This window comes from Anser anser (assembly GCF_964211835.1).
Source record: "Anser anser genome assembly, chromosome: 4".
Lineage (NCBI taxonomy): Eukaryota > Metazoa > Chordata > Aves > Anseriformes > Anatidae > Anser > Anser anser.
This window is the reverse complement of record NC_139724.1, coordinates 51,352,195-51,379,191: the sequence shown is the minus strand read 5'-3', so window position 1 is coordinate 51,379,191 and position 26,997 is coordinate 51,352,195. Positions and strand designations below refer to the sequence as shown.

Genomic DNA, 26,997 nt, shown 5'->3' with positions numbered 1-26,997 from the left:
TCTCGTATGTTCCACATTATTTGAACAACATACAGTGTCGAGTGTTAAGCATTCTATGACTCATTTGTCATTGTAAGCAAGCATGTGCTACAACACTGTTCAGCAGAAATGCACCTGTAACAGGGCAGAGCGAGAACAGATGTTCAAATGACACTGGAGCATATTTTTTAAGTAAACATACAGACACCTATACATAATATACACATTAAAATCTTTAAAAGTAAGGTAAAATTGGAGTTGCCCAAAGCATGATAAACACCCTTCAGAGAATTACTTAGAGTGAAATTAATACTGATGTCCTCAAGCCTTCTACATCACTTTCTGTTTCATTTAAAAAAACTACTCTGGATTTCCCATTCTAAAGCTAAAAAAACATACTTGTCTCCCCGAGCAACAGAAAGGTAAGGATGTTCAAAGAAGATTTCTGTAGCAACATATTTGCTATCTCTCTAGAGAAAAGAGCACATATCAGAAAAGAATCATTACAGTATAAAATTCTAACAAAAGAAAGTCAAGCATGTCAGTATGTTGCACATCCAGGTATGAAAGGCAGTAACAAAGGCAAACAGCAATATGATACACTGGAGATGTTCCAATGTAGAACTTAAAATATACTCAAATTCTATTTTATTGTTTACTTCTCCTGCAAATAATACATTGGACAATACAACAAAGGCAAGTGAGAGCCACATTAAAAACATTGTAGAATATTTAGTGTACTAAATACATAAGTCCACAGAGCAAATACTGCAGAAATAATTGCATTTCAGTATTTTCCTTCTGTCATGCCAATATGCCTTCTGTTCTCGAAAGACCAGAAGGAAGTATGGTCTACCAGTTTTATCAGTCAAATATAGAAAATCATGTGAGGTACTGCTTGCTGCTTCCCTAAGGACGATTCAGGTGTTAGATTAGTTAGATCTATCTGCATCCACTTCAACACAGAAGTGCTTTATCCACAGCAGTTGCCCTGTGCTTGACATCATTACAGATCAACTTACAACATATAAAATACTTATATAAAGAGCAGTAAAGAAAAGAGCATCCATACAAGAAATTGTGATTGCCTTTGCTAATTTGCTGCACTACCTGGCTTTATCCACAAGAGGACAGAGCTCAGACACCTGCCCACACATCCTAAGGGAAGATTCTATTAGCATGAAGAAGTCAGATTTCCACTGATCACACAAATACATGAAAGACAACTTGAGAGAGAATTACTGAACATACAGAAATACCCGAGGGAATTACTAAATGTACAATTAGAGGATTACTAGAAGTACAGGAATTACATCTGGCTTAGGAAATCCCTGAACTGCAGAATGGAAGTTGGAAGGCTGTTTGCCCTGTTCTTATCTTCTTCCCTAGACATTCGCTTTTGTCCATGATCAGATGCAATACCATACCACATCAGAGCAAGTATTCTTACGTAACACAGCACAAACACATTGCCATCCAGTTAACTAACATCTGAAGCAGCAGTTCAAAGTTGGATGTGTGTACAATATAGACAAAGACCTAAGCAAAAAGGAAAGAAAAACCATGGACATAAAAACATGTTTCATGGCAGAATTCTGTAAAAGGTCTTACCACTTAAAAGCCATTGCTAACCAACGATGTGAACCGCTAGCATATCACACTCAGGATGGATCCATCAAGACATTTTCCCCTTGATTCCAATGTGTGCGTAGAGATGTCAGAGTAGACAAAGATGTAAACAGCTACGAGTCAGCTGGTGTGCAGCCAAATACCAGAAAAAAATCTCCAAACACAGCACAGACAAATGAAGTATAAAACACTGAAAAGGAAAAAAACACAAATATTAGACACTTAATGGAGATGTCAACAATTTCCAAAAATGCTATATTTTTTTTATTAAGTCAAACAAAAATCTAGATATTTCTTCAGAATTGCTATTCAGCTCAAAGGTTAATGATTTTTAATTATTTTTCCCCCTTTTCCATGGGGGGGAATTGACACAAAATTCAACTTGCCGCACTGTTTATGTATACTTCCATAGATAAAATGTACTTTTTATCTACAAGCTTTAGCTACAGTAATAAAGTATGTCCCTAATTTAAATCATATATATACACCCTCTCCCAAACGGAAATCAATGTTTTCATACACAACCTTTTGTTTCTTTCCCAATTCTTTCTTCTTCTTGGTTAGCACAGGGATGTGGTCAGAAAAAGAAACAAACAGTACTTCAACTGTGCCTCCTCAACAAAGCCTTGAGAACTTCTGGAGATTCTTTTACAACAGAAGTTTGTATGCAACGTGCACACTTGTCGCAGCTTGCCTAAGCTGCCGAGTTTGCATTTGCTGTAGTTTGGTGGTATACGAGAACAAAAGCATTTTACCATGGAGGCAGATCAAGCACCTTAACTGCTTTTAACAACTCAAGTCTCAACGTGCAGCAGCAATCCACAACTCCTGATCATCTAGTTCATATGAAAAAAAATTTTTAAAGATTTAAAGTTATAGCCTTAAAATTTGCAGGTAGATTCAAAGACCTGTACACCCAACACAACTTTATCTGTGCTCTGATGCAACAAGAATGTACTAGTTTCCTTTAGAAATGTATTAGCCATTCAATCATCATTATTTTTATATACAGTTTGTTCTACCTCTTAATTAGTGCTTCCAAAAAGATGAGAGACTCACATAAACGCAACCTAAAGGTAAAAAGCCACATACTTGCAGAGTTTAAGTTGTAAAAGAAAGTTTAAAAGTGAGACTTAGAGACAAGCTGGAAAACTAGGTAAGCTTTTGCAAATTGAAAGTAAACTAACTGATGCGCACTTGAAATTGGGAACATTCTATGCAATTCTTTGCAAAATCCAGTCAAGTTTTTAGCCAGTGCTTACAGACAAATAAAATTCTTTACCTGCTAAATTGCAGCTCTTTAAGAGCGTCAACTGTTTGTGCATTTGATAGTACAGTGCATAAAATCAGCATCACTTTTCCCTCTTTAAACTATTAGGACAAGAGAACATTGTTCTCCATACAGCAGAAGTGTATGGCCTTTCATTCTCTCTCCACTAATTACACAGTTCACTCTTCCTCTCTTCTTTCTCCTCCTCCTCCCTGGTTTAGAAAAAAGTAGTTGAAATCAACTCATGCAAAGCCTTGCATCCACTCATTTGGAAATGAGTGGTCAGCTGTCCTTTAACTCCTCCTTATTTACACCAACTGTGCAAAGTGCTTGAAGAAAGTGGAAACACAACATATTACTCCTGATAAAATTTAAAGCATATCCAAGCAGAAATCCACCACAGCTTATGCTAGCATTTTAACTCATTTTTCAAATAAAACGTACATTCACAGGTACATAATCCATTCTTTGTTTCTTCTCACTGTGTCTGGAGAAAACACAAGTAGTCTGTAATTCTCAATCATCTTCATTCATCCCCACTCCAGACTCAGTACCTACATACACACTTTAGACTAGCCAACAGCCCAGCTGCTTAATGGAAGAAATGAAATTAAACTGAAGACTAACTTGACAGTCAGAGCATTAGGACAAGATTATGAAATTTGATTCATTGGCAGAATATTTGGAAAAAGCTTAGAGGGTGAGAGGCACATGAAAAGCACTCAAAGTTGTCTCAAGTTGTTCAGTTGGACACACTGAGCAATAATAAACTTCAAATTGCAGCTGCCATCCAGATCTTCAAATACAACTATGGTGTATCCATACAACCTAAGGTTTCCTACAGGAGCAACTTAATCAGATTAAGTCTGACTAAGGAAAAAAGGTATCAGAAAGGCAGCAGTGAGGCTGAAAGTCTCCAACGGGCGTGAGCGAAGCTTACAGTAACTACAGCAATTCACTGGAAGGAAGAAGTTCACTGGACTTCATTTCATAACTGCAGCTTACAACTTAAAGTTACATTTTAACTATACTTTATCAGATTTGGAAGTCAAAGGTACCACACACGGGAAGGTTTCACTATTTGAGGTTCACTGCCTAAGAGAGACATTTATAAAAAGTTAAGAAGCAGAGCAACACAAAACTCCATGAAGTTCAGATTATATTAAGTTAGCTACCATAAGGTTTTAAACAAAGTTCAAAGGATGCTTAAATTCTCATACCAAAAAAATCACAACTCTAAACATCCTGAATTGGAAAACAGATAAAAAGCTAAAAATCCAACCAACCTCACACTTGTCCAAGTAACACCATATATAAGAGAAGTTCTCTTTACATATATACGTACATGTATGCACACACACAAGTTTTTCATCTCAATTATTGATGTATTCTATTCACAGAATAGCTGCTGCTACAGTGCTGGCTACTATGCAAGAAAAACTCAGCTTCGTCTTTTGAGCAGCAATTAGATTCTCCTCTATAGCACACTTTTTGCCATTAAGTTTAGGGAGGTAATCCAGAAGACTACTTCCAATAACTTCACAGAACAGAGATGGGGATTAATAATATTGCAGAGTGCCAACATCTGTATCTAAGAAGCTATGCGTAACACACCAATGTACAGCTTTTTTATAGCTACTTGCCCAAAAGATCTGATGGAATAATGCTCCAGAAGAAAGATGCTAAGGGTTTTAATCAACTGCTAGAAGTAGCATTTTCCATGCTATAGACCCTGTGCATGCTTCCATACACTATGTGCTAGGTTTTGGAAAGTTAGGAAAAGGTAAAGATTAATTATATTAGCTTTTAAGGCATCATTTAAGCAATGCTGGCAAATAAGTTGTTAATAAACCAGTTTGTGGGCAAACACAGAATGGCCTACGGTTGCTTAAGCACGTGGCTGGCCTGTATATTTGGTGTTTCACAGCACTTGATATATCCCAAGCACTAACACATCACCACACCACCTCTGGATGTCCGGTCCTCTGGCTCTGTCCAAAGCCCCTAAAGTCATGGCAGATGCACTAACAGTCCATGCAATGGAGAAACACATCAGATTTATTAGAGAGACCAGATTCATTACACAACGTATCCATCATATACAAGACTTGCCTGCTACAGACCAGCTACGCAACTCTTCCACTACATGCTACCAGCATGCTGGGAAGACTTTTAAGGGCTGCCCAGTTCCTCCATTCCACCAACCTCATCTTTAGCAATAGCACATCCAGCTCCACTGTGGCTCATGTACTTTCCCTTCCCAATCAGTGCTGCTTGTGGCTGTCCCAGAAGTATTGCAAGAGCCTGAGTGCATCCCCAGGAACAACAGTTTCTGGATTTCTAAGCTAATCACCCCCATGAGACTGGACTTTAAAAGAACAAGACAGAGGAACGAAGCTTCCTAGATTGCTGATATCCTAATCTGCTCTTCGTTACTGAAGCATGGCATGCTTTGTCTTAACCAAAGATTTTTAGTAACTGTTTGGTTCTTTTGCTTGTTGTAAAGGTTTTAGGTATGTTAACCGTTTATCAAGTACGTAATATTCAATGACAAACCAGAAAATGGTCACATGAACTGAGAGTCAGTAAACCCCGTTAGGAACACGGTGGCATCTCAGCTTACAGTCACCCGTCACACACATTTAAGATCAGGTCAGGCACTATGCTTTCCTGACAGCAACAAGCTCCTCCCTGAAACACAGCCCTTTTTCCACTCCGTGATCCACACAATCACCGAGGCTGGGTGACTGCTGTTCAACTAACCATGTGGGCATGTGGATGGCATAAAAAGGAGAGAAACCTCTTTTTAAAGTTTCATTAAACACAGGTACTGCAACTGGAAAATGCACAGATGAGAGGCAAGATGTTGAGGTAGGTTCAGCTTCTATACAGGTGATTTGGAAATGAGATGTAAGTCATGAGGTAGTAGGCTCTGGACTCAAAGTTTTAAGGGTAATCATGGGGAAAGAGGGAAAAACCAAAGGATGCAAGTCAGTCATACAAACTCTGGAATGTGGCCAACCATCTGCACCTGAGAATTACATTTGTTATACTGGTTCAACAATTTGTCTCCGTGAGTGTTATAAAGAGCTCTCCATTTATAAACTGACAAACTTTAATTGAAAAAACTCCCATATAATCACAATCTGAAGTTGAGAAGGATTTACAAGATAAACTTCAGAGGAAGGCTTGGTGCCAAATGCGTAATAACTTGACCATGATAACTCCAACTTAAAAATGTATTTTTGCATTCTCCTTTCTATAGTTAGCAGGAACAGAGACTAAGAAGTATGTGAATTGTGAATCATGAATCATCTCCACTGGGCCAGTGCCAGGAAACCTCTGCTCTTTAAATTTTGATGATAACTTTTTATCTTTTGGAATCTCATTTCGGAATATTAGAAATATGCTAAAATTAAAACTGCACCTTCAACCAGATCACAGTGGATATTTCCATCTAGGATGAAGGGCTTTCAAGTCTCTCAGATTAGCCTCTTCATAAAACTTACATTTACCAGTGCCACAGCCCAAGGAAACCAGAGCAATGCAAGTCTCGCTCAGCTACACCTCCCCTCAGTGCTCACGTCCTCTGACTCCACCTTTACTCCTTCTATTTTCTGATGATGGTTGCTTTTAGAGGAGTGCTTCCACTGCCATGGTCAAGAACCAATGATCTTACTTTGGACTCCAAAAAAGTGAGCTTAACTTTCAATTATACCAATTACAGGTTGAGACTAACTGTCAGAAGAGAAGGCATTTCTCTGCTGCTTTCCAAGACACTACAGAGTAAGTGTCCAATCTACAAACTATATATAATAGGACTACAGACTAAGAAATTACGGCTTTCTTATGTTAGTGTCAGAGGTTATAAGCAATCCATACATTAACACGACCTCAAACGGATGTTGCTTCCACCACACCAACAACTAGAGCAAAGTCTGTGCCAGCACAATGTAAGCACTTCACACACCAATATTTCAGAGGGAAGTAAGACTCCAGCTTGCCTGATCTTGAGTCACCTAGTGATTTGATTTATCATCGTCTGTTCTTTCATGTCCCACATGAACTGAGGAAGAAAAATGGCAGACCATACCCAACGGCAGCAGTCACCCTCCTGAGATGTATTGCTGTCTGCAACAATAAAGCTGAGCAGATTCTTATGCTGCAGTCGCTCCTACTAAAGGTCTCGCAGCATCGATCTGACCACCATCAATCACTCTATCTGCACTAACAAAGTTTTGGCACTAGGAAGAGCAACAACTCCCAGAAGTGTGCAGTGTAAGCAGAAGAGCCTGAAGTTCTGACCTCTGGTCCACCATCACAACAGCAGAGAAAATGCATAAAACGACAAACAGACCTTATTTTTACAAAATAAACTGCAAGCACAGACTAAAGTCAGCCTATAAATATGAAACTGAAGTAATTAAATCTGAAAAACAGGAGCTTTTATCACACCTTCACACTGCTTTTGGCAGTGTCCTACTTTTGACAGCAATTCAAACAAACAAGCAAACAATCCTTCTCAATTCAATATGCTTTTAGAAATCAACATTAACTAAGGTTCAAGCACTTGGAATTACTGAATGAAAAATCAACAGCGTATGTACTACTTTTCATCCCTTAACAGACTGTTAATGCTAAAAATACATCCTCTTTTTGTAAAGTGCCAAAAACGATTAAATCGCTTACCAGTCATATCACTGTGCTTGTGCAATGAGAAAGAAGAACACACAGCAATAAAGTTTTTCTTTAGCTATCAACATGAACTGTCTGCACATTCGGAACCTAAGTACATACGGATTTAAAAATGACAAACTACTCACTCGAAGCAAGTAGGAAGCTATTCTCCACCCCCGCTTACAGCAACTTCACCAGAAGCTGAACTCGGGTCCTATATATAAAATAGTGGCAGTTCTTCAAATAGGCCAACGCTGACGTATAGCAGTCAGATTTCTTAGAGTAAGCAGTTGCAGAAAAACGTGCTTAAACTGATATACCCCCATCTAGCACAGTACTCGCTGGACTCTGGTAATCTGGTACATATCCTATAAAAACACAACTTCAGTGCATGTTGCTTTTGAAGCAGAATGACTGGAATGAGGACTTTGCTATACTTCCACATAGACCTTCCCTAACCCTCCTTTTTTCTCAAACAGCACCCACCCTGAAGAGTTTACAGTCTGTACTCACATGGGCTGAAACACCAACTTGCTGTTTCACTTTAACAGAAATCCAAGTGAGGACATTCTACATTCTCCACCAAGACAAAAATAAGACAAAAAAAGTAGTCAAAATATTCTTTTTATTTCCATGTACAAAACAATATGAAAGCCCCACTGATATGTTTTTTTCTCCGATTCATCCTACTCTTCTCATAAGAAATGCTTTCAAAAATCCATCTGCTAAATTCAAAATATCTTTTAGGGACTGCGTCCCTAACATATTCCAATTCTTAAACAGTGCCTGCACCACTAACTAGAACTGGGTAAAGATTCCACGCCTTTCAGCTACACAGTTATTTTGGTTTTGAGGGAGCAGGCAATAGAAGGTACTATAAAATTACAGGGTCTGGGAAACTCTTGAAAACAAAAATATTTACTCAATTTAAAAATGCAAATCAAAAGAACAACTTGCACTCCAGCATAATATGGAATGAGCTATGCAGTACCTTCTTTAGACACGTTCCCAGGTGATAAAAGTTTGGGCTTCAAATTGGATCAAATCAGTTGCACATCATTAACCTCCACCACCACAAAAACCCAAGTGCAGTCAGTGCCTACCTGATGGCTTGGTTGTGCATTTTGAGTTATACACTATAATAACAAAGGTTGGTTGTGACATACAGTAAGAAAATGTTCTTCAATGTTTTAAGATCTGGTTCTGTTTTCCCCCTTAGTACAACAGAGGTCCAAAAGTATTAAAGCATTAATTGTGTATAATGGTAAGTAAGGACTATCAAATTCCTCCTCCAAAAGCTTGTTCTATTCTTTTTGTACTTGTGCCTACCTATCTTTCTATTCCCGTGCTTGCTTTCCAAGGCTTCTCACCTATTCCAGCTACTCTGTAGCTATTTACCTATTCATTCTGCAGGTAGGTACATGGAAATAAATATATACACACACATACCCTAACGTGTATCAGCTCCATCTGAAGAAACACCACTTACCTCCAGTTCTATTTGGAACACCTCCCAGCAAAGGTGGAAATGGAAAAATCCCCACTTACTGGGGAGGCAGAGATGAGGACCACGCACAGCAGAGAGGAGAGCAAGGGCAGAGCGCGTGATCTGACATGTACACACAAACTGAAGGGCAGCAGGATCTTCATGTGGATACAAAAGGAGGTGGGGTATGCATGAGCTCCCCAAGTCCCTGCAGCAGCACTGGCCTTCATGGGACCAGCTACTCCTCACCACCCTATCCTAGGGAATAAATAAGCACCTGCTCAGTCACACTGCACCAATTCAGCAATTGTTCAGCTTTTCAGGTGACATCTTTCCGGGGAGTGATGTCTACAGAGGAAGAAATAAGTTCTTTTTTAAAAGCTTTTTTTTTTTTTACATGATCTGCAGTACCAGATTAATTTGACAGATTTTGCAGGATATTAAATCAATCTCAAAAGCATTCACCTGCCACAGACTCCTCACAGTTCTTCCTGCCCTAGTGAAGGAACAGAAGTGTTGCTGATACAGACTATTCTCATGCTATATAGGCTGAAGCTTTCCCAGACATTTTTAACGCATCTTTCATCTTCGTTTCTCTACAAAGAGAGTCAGTCTTTCTCTGTCCAGGCCTACTGTTAACCACAAGTCCCCTTTAGGGCATGCTGTTTACAAAGATGCTTCTTCATGTTGTAGAACTGGGCAGCAACCCTAGAGGAATGAAGTCATCCTTTACAATTATCAGCTGAAGATACGAATTCCAGAGCTCTGCTTTCATCATAACATTCTCAAGGGTCAGAGTATAAATATTCCCTTGCCATTTATTGTTATTTTGCAAAGGAATATTCATTCTTTTTATTGTTTTTAGTCTCCCGCCTTGAATTGCCAAAGCCCTACCTTTTGGATCGAATACAACAAGCTATCTGTATTTGTAGCTTTCACCACTCTCCCTCAGCCCTTATTTTATAAACATACCCAACATTATATTCAGTCACTGCAAACAAACAAACTTAACTGGATAAGACAGGCAAAAACCACACAACTGTTGCCTTTTGAGACTACTACAAAAACAAACAAGCAGTGATAAGAAAATCAGCAGTCTTCTCTGAAAGGCTATACAAGTGTGATTGAATACTGCAGAGCAGGTATTGTCCCATAATTCTCATAGGAATCTTTTCACACATTCTTGCCTCCGTAAATAGTATTTTTTTCTCCCCTAGTTATTCACATTTTAGTGGCATCTTTGAGCTCTTTGAATACTTTCTGCATGAATATAACCAACCCCACTGCCACCATCACCTGATCTTAGGTAGGCTTAAGGACACTTGTCAACAGTGATATTTATCAATGCTGCATTTAACCTAGAGCTTCTCTTTCATTTTAACTTAATGAAGCACATTTAAGTAGTAATATTTTTTGCTATAAATTACAGTTTATGAAGACAAACCTGAGAAACTTTCTCAGAAACCTTCACTGAAATCTCTAGAATACTTTATACAGGTTGGGTCAATACATGCTAAAAAGATTAATTCATGTACAAAGAAAGGGACCTGGGATTTTAGGATCATCAGATGAACAGCAAAAATCTCATCCAAACAATAAAGAGTATGGTTTATCAAAATTATACTGTTATTCTCCAGAAATATGCTGAGAATAAGGCACTAAGCATCAAAAGAAAGAACTGCTTTTAAAGTGAATAACAACATTGGCAAGAGCTACTGAAACTAGTGTTAACATACAACTTGAAAATTAAAAATCCTCGTATGAGAGTAGTTTTATTCTGAAGCAGCCTTCCAATAGTAAGATGACAAGACAGAAAGCTTGTTTTATCACCTCATGCAACTTTAAACAACAATAAAAATAAAAACAGAGAAAGACCCAAGGCAGGAATCTTTTCCCTTTCTCTGGGAAACAGAGTAAGAAGGAAACAGGTCACCAGACTAACGTGACAGTGACCAGCAGTACCGCTGAAGTGTACGTGTCGAGTGTCCCAGGTCTCCTGCTATAAGCTCCAGCTCAAAGCCAGCAGAGCTTTAGCCCGATGCAGCCCAGCTCTGAAAAAGCACGCTTCGTTCACACTCCTACAGATCACCTGCCACAGCACTGGCTGGAATGCCGGGAGAAAGGCACTGCTGTGGGGAGTCCACGCGAATTCCACACAGATTAACTTTGTTCATTAGCACTAACTATAAAACAGCATTTATGCTGCTCACATTGACACAGACAAGGATATCCATGCAAAGAACAAACCGCTGCAACCCAAGGCTTCTAATTCTAACAGCAGCTTCTGGGCGCTAGGCCACTGTATCAAATATGCAGGCATTTAAAGAGAACTTCAAACTTAATTTTAGAAGTACTTTTAAAATATACATATATATTTGTTCCTCTTCCATTTTTGCATGCAAAAATAAGTCATTAGCAAAAACAAGGGGTAAATACAGAGATCCCTCAAAAATGAAGCCGTTAAGAGCAGATACTCTCATTCAACTAGCTCGAGTGGATGTATTCCTTTCTGATGTTTTCCTGTGACAGCATTGGACACTTGCTGTCTGACATCATGTTCTGTCATTCTTCCTGGGAGGTGCTCATGTCACAGGGAATTAGGGACTGCAAGAGATTTGGGGGAGGGGAAGGAAGGACAACACAACAGTCCTGGAGGAGACAGAGCTGTACAGTGCTACAAGGATATTTAGAGAACTAACTGCCAAACAATTTGGGTAAGCAAGCTAAATACTACAAAGGAGAACTGCTATAAAGAAAATAAAAGAAAAAAGGCAGAAGCAACCCTAGCTGAAACAGTCTAGCTAGCATCTATTACTGAGTTCACTGGGATTTGGAAACAGACCATGCAAGAATCATCACAGAATGGCTCAGGTCAAGAGGGACCTCAAAGCCCACCCAGTCCCAACCCCCCGCCATGGGCAGGGACACCTCCCACCAGCCCAGGCTGCCCTAAGCCCCATCCAGCCTGGGATGGGGCATCCACAGCTCCTCTGGGCAGCCTGTGCCAATAATGTTGAACCCCAATACCTTCAAATGTTGCCAGCCTGTTATCACTCCTGGGAAGTTTATTACAGATATAGAAGTTGTAAAGGCTCAATGTTATTTGGGTGCAAGTGTGCAGAAGCATTAGACAGTGGTAAACCACAGCTAGACTATGCACGAGGCCAGCTGCTCTACCACTGATGGATAAGGTACCTTACACTTCCTACCGGTAAGACAAAGCAGGCCAAAAGTTACACGGTCATGAACCCTGAACCGTTATCCTTGTTTTTCTCACATTATCTCAGACAACCCATGTGTAACTTGAGGTTCTTTCGCCTTACATTGTTTTTTTTTGCCTTTTGTATTTTTCTTTTGCCTTACTTTATCGTTTGAGCACGATGCCTACGTGTCATGCTTTCTGTTGAGCTATGGCTCAAATATATAGGAAAACTGCTAAAAGCTCGTGGCTCTCTGTGCCACAGGGAGTATATTATATACCCATGATCTGGATTATACGAGTCCACTGAGGTGTAAAGTTTGCCTGCATGCCTCTCATGGAGCTCAGACCAAGAAAAAAACATCATTTAGTCCTTTGAAGTAGCTGTCACTAGACAAAATGACCAGGATAAAACTCCCTAAAATACAAAGCTAGACATAGAATTGGCAACACCTGATGCAGAACACCATGTTTTCCAAGTTTGTTTCCCTGATGCATAGCCAATGAGAAAGGGTTTAATTATAATCTTCTTAAGTTCTTAGAAAAAAATAAATACAGACAGCCTGTTCTCAATTGTATTACCCAAAACTTTCAGCAGACCAATTAATTTTAACCCCAAAAATCAGAGAGACAAACATTCACAAAAAAAAAACACACATTTGTGAACCACTCTTGATCTGTTGATGCCTAGCAGGATGACACTGGAGAGTGCTCACTGGAGACTGTTAATGTGAAAAACTAAAAGTTTTAATTGTTGCCTTGTAGTCCTACAACACTCCAACTTCCCTCCTGAAAGGTATCACATTATTACACGAGAATCAGCTATGACTACACTTTGGCTCACCTAGGCCAGCCAGTCCAACAAACAGCCAAGTCAGCTCAACATTTCAACTTAATCTTAAATAAATCCTGCAGAAGAATTAAACAACTTTTCTTTTGAAACAAAGTTCAGCAACAGTTTTCTCTAACAACATCCCGGAGCAACATACCACGGCTCTGCTTCCTGAGAGAAGCCAGAGACTTGAACCACATCCATTCTGGAATACAAATGAGGAAGCCTTTCACAGCAGCAGTTTGCCAAGGGAAGGCAGTTGTCTACTGACAGCTGCCACCAAGTCCCCCTGAGCAGTGGCCTCCGCAAACTACAGAAAACAGCAGCTTCTGGCAGAGAAAGAAAGGTGCTCTCATCTTTACATATCCAACTTACTAAACCTGCAATGCAATTTTTACCAAGGGGTTTGTTTCCTTCCTCTGTGATAGTGTCACAAGATAAGAATCGGTGTGTGGTTTCCCAGTGCTTGCTCAACAATCTTCCCCGGAGATTCTGAAGCATCTGGGGCACATCCTCAGCACCACAGTAGCAGCACAGAAGGAAAACTACTGAAAGAGCACACTGCAGAAACCTCTTAAACAACACGAGTTAATTTCACTCTTAACTCAGAATCAGGAAGTCGTCCCATTTATCGCAGTACTCTGCCTGCTCCATGTTGCTTGTTCCTGCAAATGTTAGTGGCTCTTTGCTACCTCAGTAACTTACAGGCAGCTTTCCTTTTCTGGTCTGTGTTTACAGGGAAGCATCTCACTGCCTGATGCACCTTTCTCATTACATGAAGTCTGAGCTGCGGAGATGTCCAACACGCACACCAGAGCAACAAAGAAGTTGCTTTCTGTGTTGTTGTTTCCTTTCCCAAAAGCACAGCTCAGATTTCTAGTCGTGATGAGATAAAACAACCGGGTTATGCTCCTTCCACCTCGCTACCTCACCTCACTATGCCTTAAAAGTGTATCAGAGAGCTGCTTGCGCAGCTCACCCTCAGCCTGCGCGCCCACCCAAACACCTGGCGCTTGTTGTTTTCCGTTCCTCCCGCTGCCTTAAGACGCACGGCCGGAGCCCACCTCCTTGCGGGCTCAGCGACTCCTACCTGAGCACCGAACCGAGCCGCTCCAACCGCCCCGCAGCCAAACCCCGGGGAGCACGGCGAGGAGACACGGGGGAGGGGGGCACGGAGCCGGCAGCGGCCCGGCGAGGGGCAGCGCCCAGCCCAAAGCGCCCTGGGGGAGCGGGGCAGGCCGGGCCCGGAGGGGCGGGGAACAAAGCCCGGCTCCGTGCCGGGAAGCACCGCCTGGGCCCCCTCAGACGGGCACGGACCGGGCACGGACTCCGAGCACCCCCCCCTCAAAGCGGGCCCGTGCCCAACGGCCGCTCCCCCCCCGCCCCGCCCTCGCTCCTCCGTTTCCGTTGCAGCGCGCGCGCGGCCCCCCCCCCGCCCAACGGTCCCCGCCAACGGTCGGCTCCCCGCCTCACCCCGCCGCCGCCGCCTCGAGGAGCCCGGCCCGTCCCGTCCCGCTGCAGGCCGCCGCTGGGTAAGCGGGAGCCGCCCGGCGCCGCCGGCTTTATCCCGCCGCCGCCTCTCCACTCCGGTAACTCCGCGGCCCGGCCCGGCCCGGCCCCGCCCCGCCCAGCCATTGGCGCGCGGCGCCCCACCGGCAGCCGACGCTGAGTGGGGAGCGCGCGCGGCACTCACGCGATACCACCCCCCCGCTGTCATCCCATTGGCTGGTGGAGGGGAGAGCCCGCTCCTCCAGGCCACGCCCTCCGCGCGCGAGGCCAATAGGATGGGGAGGCGGAGGCGGGGCCGCGGCTGGAGGCGCTCGGCGGTGATAGGCTGCGGCGGCGGGCAGGCGGGCAGGCAGTCCCGCCTGGCTCAGCGTGACGTCACCGGCAGCGCCCGGGGCGGGCGGGCGCCGTGAGGCGAGCGGAGCCCGAAGATGGCCGCCGGCCGGTGCGGGGCGGTTCCTGTCCTCTGAAACCCGCGAATAAAGCCCCCACGAATAAAGAACCCGCTAATAAAAAAACCACGAACAAAGCCGACCCGGCTGAGGGAGAGGAACAAACAATAAATAACACACTCGTGGCTGAGAGAATACCTCAGCTTAACTCTTTCCTATAGGCTCAGAAATGTCGTGGAGCGTTTCTCCCTCTATCTGAGCAGCTGTGCTGCAGCCTAAACGTTGGGCAACGCGATGCCTAACGAGAAAAACAGGATTAATTGCTGCTGTTATGTATAATTTTCGACGATTGGCTGAAGCAAAGCGTTATCGTGAGTTGCTTCTGCTTTTGAAGCCCAGCTTGGTTTCCTCAGTAAATGCACGCACATAAATGTGACTGAAATGAGACCAGCCAAACCCCAAGGCCAACAAAACCAGACCTTCAATGTTAAACCTCGAGAATGCCTGTGCACACTGTCAGAATCGAGATTTTCCCACCTTGTTACCTGCCTGCTTTACAAAACACCCCTAAGGATTAGTTAACACGCAAAGCGATTTACAAAGTACGTTATAGTACCAGTTACTAGTAATAGTAATTATTGTCAATGTGGGTAAAGTCCTTGCTAATTGAGGTTTTGAGTGTCAGCTCTACAAAGACACCCACTCCGGTTCTTGCTGATGTGCCGTAATGCTCTGGGCGAATAACTGGTTCTTTGTTCGCCACGAGTTGTAGTGGTTACAACAATGCTCTTTTTTGGTACAAAGCACTGTTGTTTCCTCCTTAGGGAGAGAGTGAATTTTCCAAATACAGTCCTGTTAAGTCTTGGCAACAACTGAAGAATCAGAAGCTCTCAGCTGTTGCATTTTACTCTTTTGTCCTGACCTGAGCAAGAGTAACGATCAGCAAAAAAAAAAAAAAAAAATCACCATTCCAGCTATGTACTCGAGCACATGAAGTTCCAGTACTTGTTCTGGCGACTTGCCTTACCAGATCCGCATATACTCCAACTCTTTCACACATCCACGGGGTTTCAGTGTCCTATGTCTTGTGTAACATCTCAAAACTAAGTTACTGGTTAAGCCAACTTTTTGTTTTGTAATGAATCTGTATAAAGCCTGTCACTAGCTGCTAAACAAGGGGATAGAGAAGAATTTACCAGACAGATAAGCTTTTAAACCACTTGACCATCCCTACAAAACTCACCATATGAATGCTCGAGCCTGAGCTCTATGACTTTGTTTTACAAAGCACTGTGGTTAGAAATCCATTTGATTTTCACACCTACTAACTTCTTGTTAGATAAATAATCCATTTTAAAAGAATCTTATTTTTCTAAAGTTTTCCTTTTCCTCGAGACATCTCATTCAAAAGAAATTGTTTCGAATTTCTGTCATGTATTACAGTATTTTGAATCTGGAGTACATTCACTCTTGGATGATACTAAGTTACAAAAGATAAAAAAATTAGAGTCATGGGTGAGTTGTAATATATCTAATTTGAATGACCGCCTGAAGTAACACAAAAATACATATCTGTGCTACTTCTCTTTACAAATAATCCATCTGTTTTATAGATTGTGCATGTTTAAAAACACACACAACAGCAAAACAGTTGTTAAAATGTCAGGCTGTCATTTTGCATATCATTAAAACAAACAGTTCCAAACTCCCTGAAAAATAACGTTACATCGTCATCTCTGAAGGTCTACTCTAGCGCATAGATTTTTAAACAAAAATAACGTATTGGATAACAGCACCTGGAATTGCTGTCAAAGCAAAAGGCGGGAAAACAGTATTCAAGAAATTAGATTTACAGAAAGGGGTTATACAGCTAGCCTTAAGCTTTGCCCATGGACAAGATTTTATGTAATGCATCAGAAGGACTTGGCAGTACCATGACTGATTTTAAACTGACTTCACAATTAGCTGCCAGAAAGATGACATGAGTGTTAGGGAAATGGTAGAAGTAAACCAGGCGACTAAAAGGGGGTCCTTGCAGAGATTTCTTTCTATGGGTGAACTTCAGAACAAGACTTGTAGAATGAGAATGAAGTGCCAAAGATGCAGATATGCTGTACCATCGATGCTGAACGTGGCCCTACACCTGCAGTTCTAAGCCAAAAAATGGACATGTAACCAGATGAAACCTTGAAGTACCAGTAAGCATCTCGCAGGCAGACTGTACTAGGAAAAATTTTTGAAAGGAAGGTAAAACTCACCGGTTTGGTGCATGACATTCTTTTTTTCCTATTGGAAGTCTAAGGAATTTGGGGATATTGAGGTGGGAAAACTGAATGGATAACTATTAATTTTATAATAGGCAAAACAACCGATCATTATTTTCTTTAACAAAGGAGACCTATATTCATTTCCTCCCATTGAAGCTCCATGTTTAGAGAAGGTGCAGTCCATAAACACGTCCTCCCCTATAAAATGCAAGCTTTAAGAAAACCATTGTACTCTTTGCCTAGAATGTACTGAAAGACAAATGGGAAGAAGAACAAAATAAATCGCCTTTAGAATTGTGCTAGAGGCCATAAATAAAACCACTGTGAGTTGATGAGGCCAAAATATTTTGCATTGGGATTAATAATGTGCCTAACTGATGCTCAGTTATTGGCATGTGCTTCGTTAGCGTGGGCTCAGATGATAGGCAGAGATGAAGGCTGGAAGAAATCTGTGTTAAGAGGCAGAACAATCTCATGCAGATTGGAAGTTTATTTATTGTCTGATAAAAACTATGAATTAAGAAACTTAAATACACAGTTCCTTGGTTCTATCCCCCCAGCTTACTTCAAGAATCCAGCACTCATAAGCCCATCTCCTCTACAGCTTTCTCGCTGGTGCACCCAGCCACCATAAGCAGCCAAACCTATTACTTCACACACTCCTAACTCCGTTTATCCCGGGTCCCTCACATGCTCACAGCATTCCTTTCATAGTCGCTTTCTCTACTAATTTCAGATATTTTGCATGCGCGTTCCCCACTGATTTCTGACACCTTCGGCCTCTAAGCCTTGCATTTCCTATCTCCAGGCACAGGCTTTTTTTTGTCCCGCCATCAGTCAGCAGCAATTTAAGCCTCTTCTCTTGAATCCCAGGGCTGAGAGACACCGGCTTGCTCCAGGGGTGGCTGGCAGGGAGCGGTGCATTCCAGGCAAGCAGAGGCAGAACAGGACACGGCGAAATCAAGCAGCAGTACCGAGTGGTTACAGGAAAACTTTACAGCATGCACCACGCTCCCAGAAACATCATTTTTCCTCGGCTTTTCCTTGTTTCTGATAAACAGCGCTCACCCACTAAAGCTGCTATTTCGACAGCATTAGCTAGAGGCGAGCACGCGGATTCTTTCCAAAAACACCAGGTTCTTTCCAAGACGCACCCCAACACGATGCTGAGCACCAAATCCCGACCACTTACAGGTTCAGACAGCAGCTGCCTGCCAGCTTCTTGCTTGGTTCTAATTCAAATAAACTCTAATTAAAATTTCTCAAAGCCAGGAAGGTGTCAGGGCCCCCCTACAGGCGGGTGAGACGCCCGTTAATACCGAGATACATATTAACGGTTTTAAAACGGGTACAAAAACCCATCCCCACGCGAGTTACCTGTCAAGGCTCCCCCACCGCCGCAGCCGTGCCTGCTCCCTACGCTACAGGCGGGCGGCATGCCCCGGGCAGGCGGTGCGGCGGGGGAAGGAACCGTTCCCTGCGGGACCCGCCCGGGGCCCGCCGCCCAGCGGGGCCGGCCCACGACGGGCCCCGTCCCCGCCCCGTCCCCGTCCCCGCCTCCGTTGAGGTCGGGGCCCGGCGGAGGGGCGGCCCCGAGCTTCCGCTTCCCGCTGCCGCCGCCCCGCCATGGAGGCCGGGCAGGGCCCCGGCGGCGGGGAGGTGGGCGAGCCCCACGAGGTACGGGCGGCCGCTCGGCACCCGGCAGGCGGGCGGGGGCCCGGCGGGGCCGGGGCCGTGCTGCGGGGGGGAGGCGGCAGCCCCGGGCCCCCCGTACATATACACGGACAGACGGGGAGCCGCGGCCCGGCGCTGTCCGGTGCCGCCCCGCCGTGCCCTTGAGGCCGGCCCCGGCCCGGCCGTGCCCTCGCTGCCGCCTCGGGCAGGGCCCCGCAGGGTGCTGGGGGGGTCACGGCCACGTAGAGCTGGCCTTGGGGGCCCCAGCGGGCCTTCCTGGGGAAAAGGAGCCGGCTGAGTTCGAGCACACACTGAATATATCCCTCTCTCTCCTCTCGTTTGTTCTGTAATTTTTTTGTAATGGTATATTTCATGTAAACAAAAAGGTGTTGGTTCCTTAAGTACAACCGCGTCAAAATACAGGCACTGTGAGGCCTGAAAGCTATAGTAAGCTTTTCACCGACAAATTCTAAACCTTCCTTTTTCTCGTTCTTTTTTTAATCGGTCTCCCCAATAAAAGAATGTGGCACCTAAGCCTTATGTGCCAACCGAGGAGGAACGAAGGCTCCTCAAGGAGTGCGCTGATGAGAGCGCCCGGTATAGAGGTAAGTTGGGTTTGGTGCCGGCTTGGTTTGCCTTCCTCCTGCTCAGAGCGTGTGTTGGCATCTGAGGCCTTAAGGAAGGAAGGTCCAGGTGCAGCTCTCATGGCAGTTCATTAAGAAGCTGCCCATGGCCTAAAACTGCATCCCAGTGAGTGTTGATCTATGTAGGATTCACGTCTGTTTATTACAAGTTTGCAGGACAGGAGTTGTGTAAAAGGCACAACATGATTTGTAAGGTTTATCCTTTATAATGAGATCCCTTCACGTTTTCAATTAACATGTTTATTAAAAATTGGAAAATAGTTATAATTAACCTAGTCCCACATTTATTTATGTATCTGGATATACTTTTTTGTTTGTCATTTGTATGCTTTCAATTTTTGTTACCTATAGAATGCAAAAATAAAATACTTTAGCTTAGAGCTATTGCTTTCTGTCTTTCTGGAGGCTGGCGAAAAGAGCATTGTATTAATCGCTTAGCTCAACTTTTTAAGAAAATTGCTGTCTGTGAACACCAGATGTTTGGGCTTTTTTGGTAAATAAAAGCTAAGATTCGCAAATGTGATTCTGCAGTCAGTAATTTTTGCACTACAGCTAAGTAGACAATAATAAATTTGCATTATTTTCACAGAATATTGTCAAAATTTGATTGAAGTACCAAGATTAAATTCTCTGTTTTTCTTAAAATGTTGATCAACTGAGAATTGATTTGCATTACTTTTTAACTTTGTGTTTGTAGTCCAAACGTTCAGGACATACCTGTATTATATACACCTGATTAAGAGCTTTGAACAAGCCTTTTGAAGTGATTGCTCTCCACTATTTTATCAGGCTCTAGTAGATTAGTCCTAATGCTGGTAGGTGGTTTAGTAGAGACTGGGACAGAAGAAGAATTTAGCAGCTGGTTTGCTAAACTTAGCACATTGGCACTCTGCTTTCTCCTGGCAGCCAGTAGTTTCAGTGGCAACTTACAAGCCATTATAATTTTGAATTAACAATTCAAGGTCCTACTTCAACTGAGACATTCTTTATTACTTTGGCATTCTCTTCTTCCACTTTTATTCAAATGGTTGGAAGCCTTCTGCTTGTTTGGTAAAATCCAGCCGTTTTTGGAAGTGAAGAGAGTCAGGTTCGTTAGCAGTAAGATGGTTGTTGTGGCTAATTGATAACCTTTCTCATGGAGGACACAAGGGGAGGGAGTTGTTTGTCTTTCTTCGGGTGTTTTGCTCTGAGTTCTTGACTAGCAGGGAAGCTTACTGCCCTGTTCATCTTTTTGCAGAGACTGAAGAAGCAACATGTAGGTACTGTTTAGAAGCCCCAAATTAGTTTCTTGAGTAGTCTCACTTCAGGGAAACACGTTAGTAATTGGATTTTTCTTCAGGAGTTGCATACTGTACTGTTATCTCTCTAGGAGAACCTAAAGCCCTTTGCTGTTTTCTGGATCTCCTGTCTTTTTTTCACTGTTCTGCATCGCATGTGCCTATACATTTGTATTAGCTGTGATCAATATGTGGTTTTTGAACACTCCTTTGCATAGGCTGCCTGTGTGACTGCCTTGACATCATTGCTTCTTACTGTACCAATTCTTGTTATTCACGGGTATTATTATAATTTTATGTATTTCCAAGTTGGAGTCTAATTTTTACCAGTTCTTACAAACCCTCTGTGTTGCAACAGTTCATTGATAACGTCTCTTTCAGAAAACTTGCTAGTCATCTCTTATTTCAGTTTAATAAACATTAGTAATACCAGTAAAACATGTAATCATGTTATCGTATAGTATAAATTCTAATACAGAAAAAAAAATCACTTTGCAATCTACCATGTTATCCTTTGCACTTTTAATCCCATCAACAGAATCACGCACTTGATGTGACTTTTTCCCCCAGAAAACCATTTTGACTGGAATACATGACATTCCCACCCTTAATGACTTGCTGCTGATGTATCAGCCTTCCAATATTTTTCCTACGATTTCTTTTGTTCCTCAAGCCGAGTACTTGTTGCCCATAGCAGTGGAAAGCAGCGATGTTCTCTGATCTTTTTAATCTGCTTTTATTTATTTTCTACGCTTGCATATGCATAGTGATTTTTGTGTTGGACTCCAATTTTCATTTACCTATTGCTGTTCTGATTTCTAGTTACCATATTATGTCATTTATATGTGCACTTAGTAGCATTTGTTGCCATTATGGTGTGTAACCTATCTTTGATGTCCAGAACATTTGTGCTAGGTGTATAAGTCATTTCTGTCCTCTGTAGTAAGTTCTGATGGATTTTTTTATATAACTTTTTTTTTCCAGATTTTTTTTCTTACCATTCAGATTGAAATCTGCACTGCCATTCTGTATCTCAAAAAATCTAGAACTCTTAACTTTCAGAAAATCTAGGTCTAGATCTTCTAAAAACATTAGGGCTTTAATTTTCAATACATTTGGAGGTTATGTTCTCTGTTGAAATGTTAACGTAATCTTGCTTGTAAACCATGGAACCAATACTTTTTATTAAAAGTGACATCCAGTCATATTTACCCTAAAATGCTAGTTGGACTCCTAATCTAGTTTAGATCTGTCTGAATTTGTAAAAGAAAAAGCAACAGATAGTATTTTTAAGAATTTTTACAACACTATTAAATTATAGTTTTGCAAACTATTTATCTTGAAATAGGAACTTAACTAGCAGATTGTGCGCTTCAAAATACTATAAACAGGTAGTGCTGTTTACAAAAAAGTTCCCCTAGGTAAAGTCACTGCAAGCCACCGAGCCTTTTTGTAACATCTGTATTTGCAGAGCTGCTTAAAGTGTAGTAATATTGTGACAAGTGTGAGGCCTTAATGTCATCGACTTTAGCATTACCATGGGTGTTATTTCGGTATCACTGTATCTTGTGTTATCTTGGTGGTCTTACAGATAGTTACAAAGAAGTTTCATCTTCCCGATATTGTAATTATCACTGCTTGAAAAAGTATTCCTTTTGTTTCCTGCCATCTCCAAATGCTTTCTGCTGTCCGAAGTAATTCAACACGATAAAAATTGATGTCAACTGTTAAGCAGACTGTGATAGGTGATAGGTAATACTGCTGTAATAGGTAATACTGTGATAGGTAATACTGCTCTGTGTTCATCGTCTTCTCTGCATTCCTGAACCTATCCCCAGTTGTGTAGCTTGATCTGTAAGCTAAAGAAAAACTTGCTTCATTCTTTCATTTGTTGATGAGTAAAACTGATTGGATTACCTAGTTTTATATCAGTTCGTTTTGTTTCTCTTTAAGAGTTGGAGTTATTTAAAAGTTTTCGTATTAAAACAAAATCAAGATTTTTTTGGTTATCAAAAAATTTTAGAGGCACAGGCCTCTATGTGGCCTTTTCTCCTAAAAATCTGCGTTTGCTTCTCAGGTTTAAAGCGCTGCATCTTGATGCCGTAGCAGTTGTAGATGGATGTCAGCACCTGGAATCTTGTACCTTGATCCCATCTGCCACTGGCTTTTGTATTTTAGGAAGCATGAAGTCCAATGAGGACAGGATAACACATTAACCAGTGCTTCATTATTTATAGGAGATCTCAAAGCTAGATTTGAGAATGTTTCATACTTCATAAAATTTTTTAATTGTATATGCTTAGATTCTCATACAAATGAACCTAGCAAGACCTAACAACTCTAGTTTTGTTGTATATTTTGTTAAATATTATTGAAAATGTTGAAAATTATATTTTAAGTAACTTTTCTTCCCTACAGCTTTTCCTCTGGCTGCAGCGAGCATGCTTGCTACTACTTTCTTAATCAAAAAAGGTAAGGTGTTAAAAATACTTAGTTTAATTTGAATTTGCTCAGATAAACTAATTTCTGTTTTTACTAAAGTTACTATACTTAACACCTAATCTGCTGGTAATTAAGAGAGGTTCTGACTCTTAAGCTATATGACTTGCAGTTCCTGAAACTAAAAGAACAGAACTTTTAATTAAAATCACATTCTTACCTTTTGCTTGCCATATGCAATATCTCAGTGATTATGAAACAATGTATTCTACAGTGTGTAGTGATACTGTGCGTGATATGATTAAAGAGGTACTTGTTAGATTTTTTTAATATTATGGGGAATTCCAATGTTAGGTTTTCTTGAATTTTCTTTAATTTAAATTTTAAAGGGTAACCTGCTACCCCTGATATTATGCAAGAGAACTGTCACTTTGGATTCATAGAACAGTTAGTGTTTCTTCAACTTAATTCTTAATAACTTATGAATAATTACTTTCATTCCTCATTTTCAGGTATTCTGAGAGAGACCTCAAGATTTGGCTCTTTTACTAAAGTTGCATGTAAGTAAAAACTATACATAAATTCAGCTTGCATTTATGACTTAGGTCCTGGAGTCTGTTGCTCAGATGTAATCCCCATGAGACTAGCTGGCTGATTCACTGTGACTTCACTTCATGCTTATATTGGTAAAACTGTGCCTGAGGTTGTAGCTATGTGATCTGATTTATCCAGTGAATAAATTTCACCTTTCTGCAGTTGATTCTATCAGTCAGCAACTTTTTCGAAATGTTTAACTACAACATCTGATACCAGAAGAATGTATTCAATATCAAAAGGTAGAGTGATTAATTTATTCGTCTTTGAATTTGTGCGACTGAATTTGGATAAGTTTTGTTTGTAGACTTTCTACAGAATTCTAAGATTCAAAATATTCTTGGCAAGTGTAATGTGAGCCTGTAAGATGAAAATATTGCTAACAGACTTTGTACAAGCCTATTTTTTTTCCCCTTTTGTGATGGTCCATTGCGGATGAACATTTTTCTATGGTAGAATTTAAAGATGAAACAGCATCATCAGAAATAAATTCATGCTTCAGTAAAAGTGTCTGTAGGAATGTAACCTGTTGCTATTAAAGCATCTCCTGAGATTATTATAGTTGAAAAGAAGTAAATGAAAAATGCTTCTTTTGACTTAGCTTCTATATTTTCCTTGGCTGTATAAACTTGACAGGAGGGAAGAAACAATGGCATTTTCTTTTAGTGCCTGAACTACAAATACTAGCAATTCATGATGCTTCTATCAGAAATTGATTTTTAACAATGATTGTATTTATTGTTCATAGTATCCGTTTAATATTTTTTCTTGTTCTGGCAAGCAAAACTTTTTGACATTGTTTAAAACTTTGTGAGTCTAAATAACATCTTGTAAAATATTAGAACAGCATACTGCTGCAGTGAAGTCTGCCTGAAGTACTTTGCCAGAGTACACCCACCCCTCCCTTCCTAATTTGAAGGTCATTATTCATGTGTCTCGCTTGTCCCATTCAGGCTATTTTAGTGCCTTTTTTTCCTGGACGTTATGTGTGTACAATTATAGGAAAACAGCAATTTCTTGTGAATGATTTTGGATTAAGTATAATCAAAAATAAATTAATAAATTAACCTTTTCAATTTAATACATGACAGTCAAACAGGAAGTTGCCATCTTGCCAATCTGCCCAGATGCAGTCAGTTACAGCCAGTTACTATTACAGTTTACTTCAGTGGGAAGAGGGTAAAACCCATGATTTGTGGTGAAGGAAATGTTGTTTAAGCAGATAAATGAATGAGAGAGACTAGGGCTGCCATTTGTTTATGGTAAGTTCTGCTTGCTTTTTTGAACGCCAAACAATATTATAACAAACCTTTCTAATAAATAATAGAGTTGCTATTTCCCTGATACCTATGCATTTGTAAGTAAGGGCCATGTTCCTCCTATTTAGAAGAACTAAATTTTGAAATCAAAGGAGAAAATAAGGAGCAGCTGGACTGGACCAGCTCTTCTCAAAGTTAAGGTTATTAGTCAAAATTCTTCTGGCTTCTGTTCAGTGTACACTGGTGGGCATACAGACTTTCATTTTATGTTTAAAGAACTTTCCATGTAAAGTATGTTTTGATTGTTTTTCAGTAGGTAACTATATGTGATTTATGTACTTCTTAAATACATCTTAGGTGCATTTGGGGGGAAGGGAGGAGGCATAGTTGCAGTTTAAAAGGCCTGAGTTAAGCAGTTTTCATTTCATTCTCATATTGTTTAGGTTAGATGCAGCTACTGTCTACAGGATCTTCCTGCTAAGTATTGCCAGAGACATGGTTTACAGGTCCAAATCATGTCTCATAATTTAACTGTACATTCCTCCTGCAGTGACATCTGGTCAAAGGAAGCAGTTGTGTTGTTTTTTTTTCCCTTGATGAGTTCTGAAAGAAGAGCACATCAAATTCCAGACGCTGCTACTTCATAGTTAGCTGATGATAAACAATGATAAAACAGCTTAAGAACATTCCTGCATTCCTGGTGTCACTGATCTGCGCATAGCAAAGCTGTGTTTGTTGATCACGGTCTGCTAATGGTCCGTGTCTCTTCTGGTTGGTAGACTCTGAAGTGTATCCATGCTTGACTGCAGTAATGGTCTTTTATATCTAGTTAACATAGTTGGGTCAGGTGGGGACTGAAGACATCAAGACACATGAGGAGCAGCTGAGGTCCCTTGGTTTGTCCAGCCCAGAGCAGAGCAGGCTGAGGGGAGGCCTCATGGCGGCCTGCAGCTCCCTCACAAGGGGAGCGGAGGGGCAGGTGCTGAGCTCTCTGAGAATAACCAATGCTCTCTGCAAGGTTTCAAAAGAGTAGTTACATTGATAAGCAAAGACACGGTATATCTGTCAAGGAAGGACAATATTTCAATCCAGTATTAAAGTTTAAAATATAATTTCAGAGCAGAGCAGGCTGAGGGGAGGCCTCATGGCGGCCTCACGAGGGGAGCGGAGGGGCAGGCGCTGAGCTCTGCTCTCTGGGGACAGCGACAGGACCCGAGGGAACGGCATGGAGCTGGGACAGGGGAGGGTCAGGCTGGGCGTTAGGGAAAGGTTCTGCACCCAGAGGTGGGTGGGCACTGGGACAGGGTCCCCAGGGCAGTGGTTATGGCGCTGAGCCTGCCGGAATTCAAGAAGCGTTTGGACAACGCTCTCAGACACAGGGTCTGATTTTTGGGTGGTCCTGTGTGGAGCCAGGAGTTGGACTCTGATCCTTATGGGTCTCTTCCCACTCAGGATATTCTATGATTCTGTTTGGTATTAGCCTATAGTGGGACCTGGCCTCCTTTATCTCTCTGATTAGCTTCTCTAAAGTCTTGTTACAGTGAACACAGAAGAAGCAGAGAACGATACCTGATTTACTGTACTAATTTGGAAAATGTAGATTATCTGGCTGTCAGTTATGTAATAACAGAAAACAAATATTTTAGCCACTAATTACTTCGGGTAAAACATTTTCTCAAGAGATGTTTCCATGTGTCCCGACTAGAAGACCTCAAGAAAAGGGAGCTTTAACCTTTTGCATAAATTACAAAGAGAATCACCTATGCTGCTTAACTTTATTTTGCTAAATATCTAGTTTGAATTCTCATTTGGTCAAAAAAACTACTGTGATCATTTAGTGTTATGTCCTGCCTGGCAGATCAAAATGTCTTAT

General features: G+C 41.6%; 2 protein-coding genes across 6 annotated transcripts in view; one reads left to right on the top strand and one right to left on the bottom strand.

Moving 5' to 3' along the window:
* Window positions 1-14,716, bottom strand: part of FRYL (FRY like transcription coactivator) — a 170,334-nt gene extending 155,618 nt beyond the window's left edge. For 3 of the 5 annotated variants that reach the window (XM_083835663.1, XM_083835652.1, XM_083835653.1), the window contains exons 1-2: window positions 14,546-14,715; window positions 1,591-1,798 (exon numbers count right to left, since the gene is read on the bottom strand). The gene's annotated coding sequence lies outside the window, so the exon portion shown is untranslated. Of the gene's footprint in view, window positions 1-1,590; window positions 1,799-14,545 lie in introns of all 5 variants that reach the window. The other 2 variants (XM_083835651.1, XM_083835662.1) reach the window with 1 other exon arrangement.
* Window positions 14,717-18,757: 4,041 nt separating this feature from the next.
* LOC310899375 (OCIA domain-containing protein 1-like) overlaps window positions 18,758-26,997 on the top strand; it is a 15,727-nt gene continuing 7,487 nt past the window's right edge. The window contains exons 1-4 of the mRNA XM_083835674.1: window positions 18,758-18,914; window positions 19,432-19,516; window positions 23,251-23,304; window positions 23,784-23,831. Coding sequence (XP_083691800.1) covers window positions 18,864-18,914; window positions 19,432-19,516; window positions 23,251-23,304; window positions 23,784-23,831 — 238 coding nt within the window. The 5' untranslated portion in view covers window positions 18,758-18,863. The remainder of the gene's footprint in view (window positions 18,915-19,431; window positions 19,517-23,250; window positions 23,305-23,783; window positions 23,832-26,997) is intronic.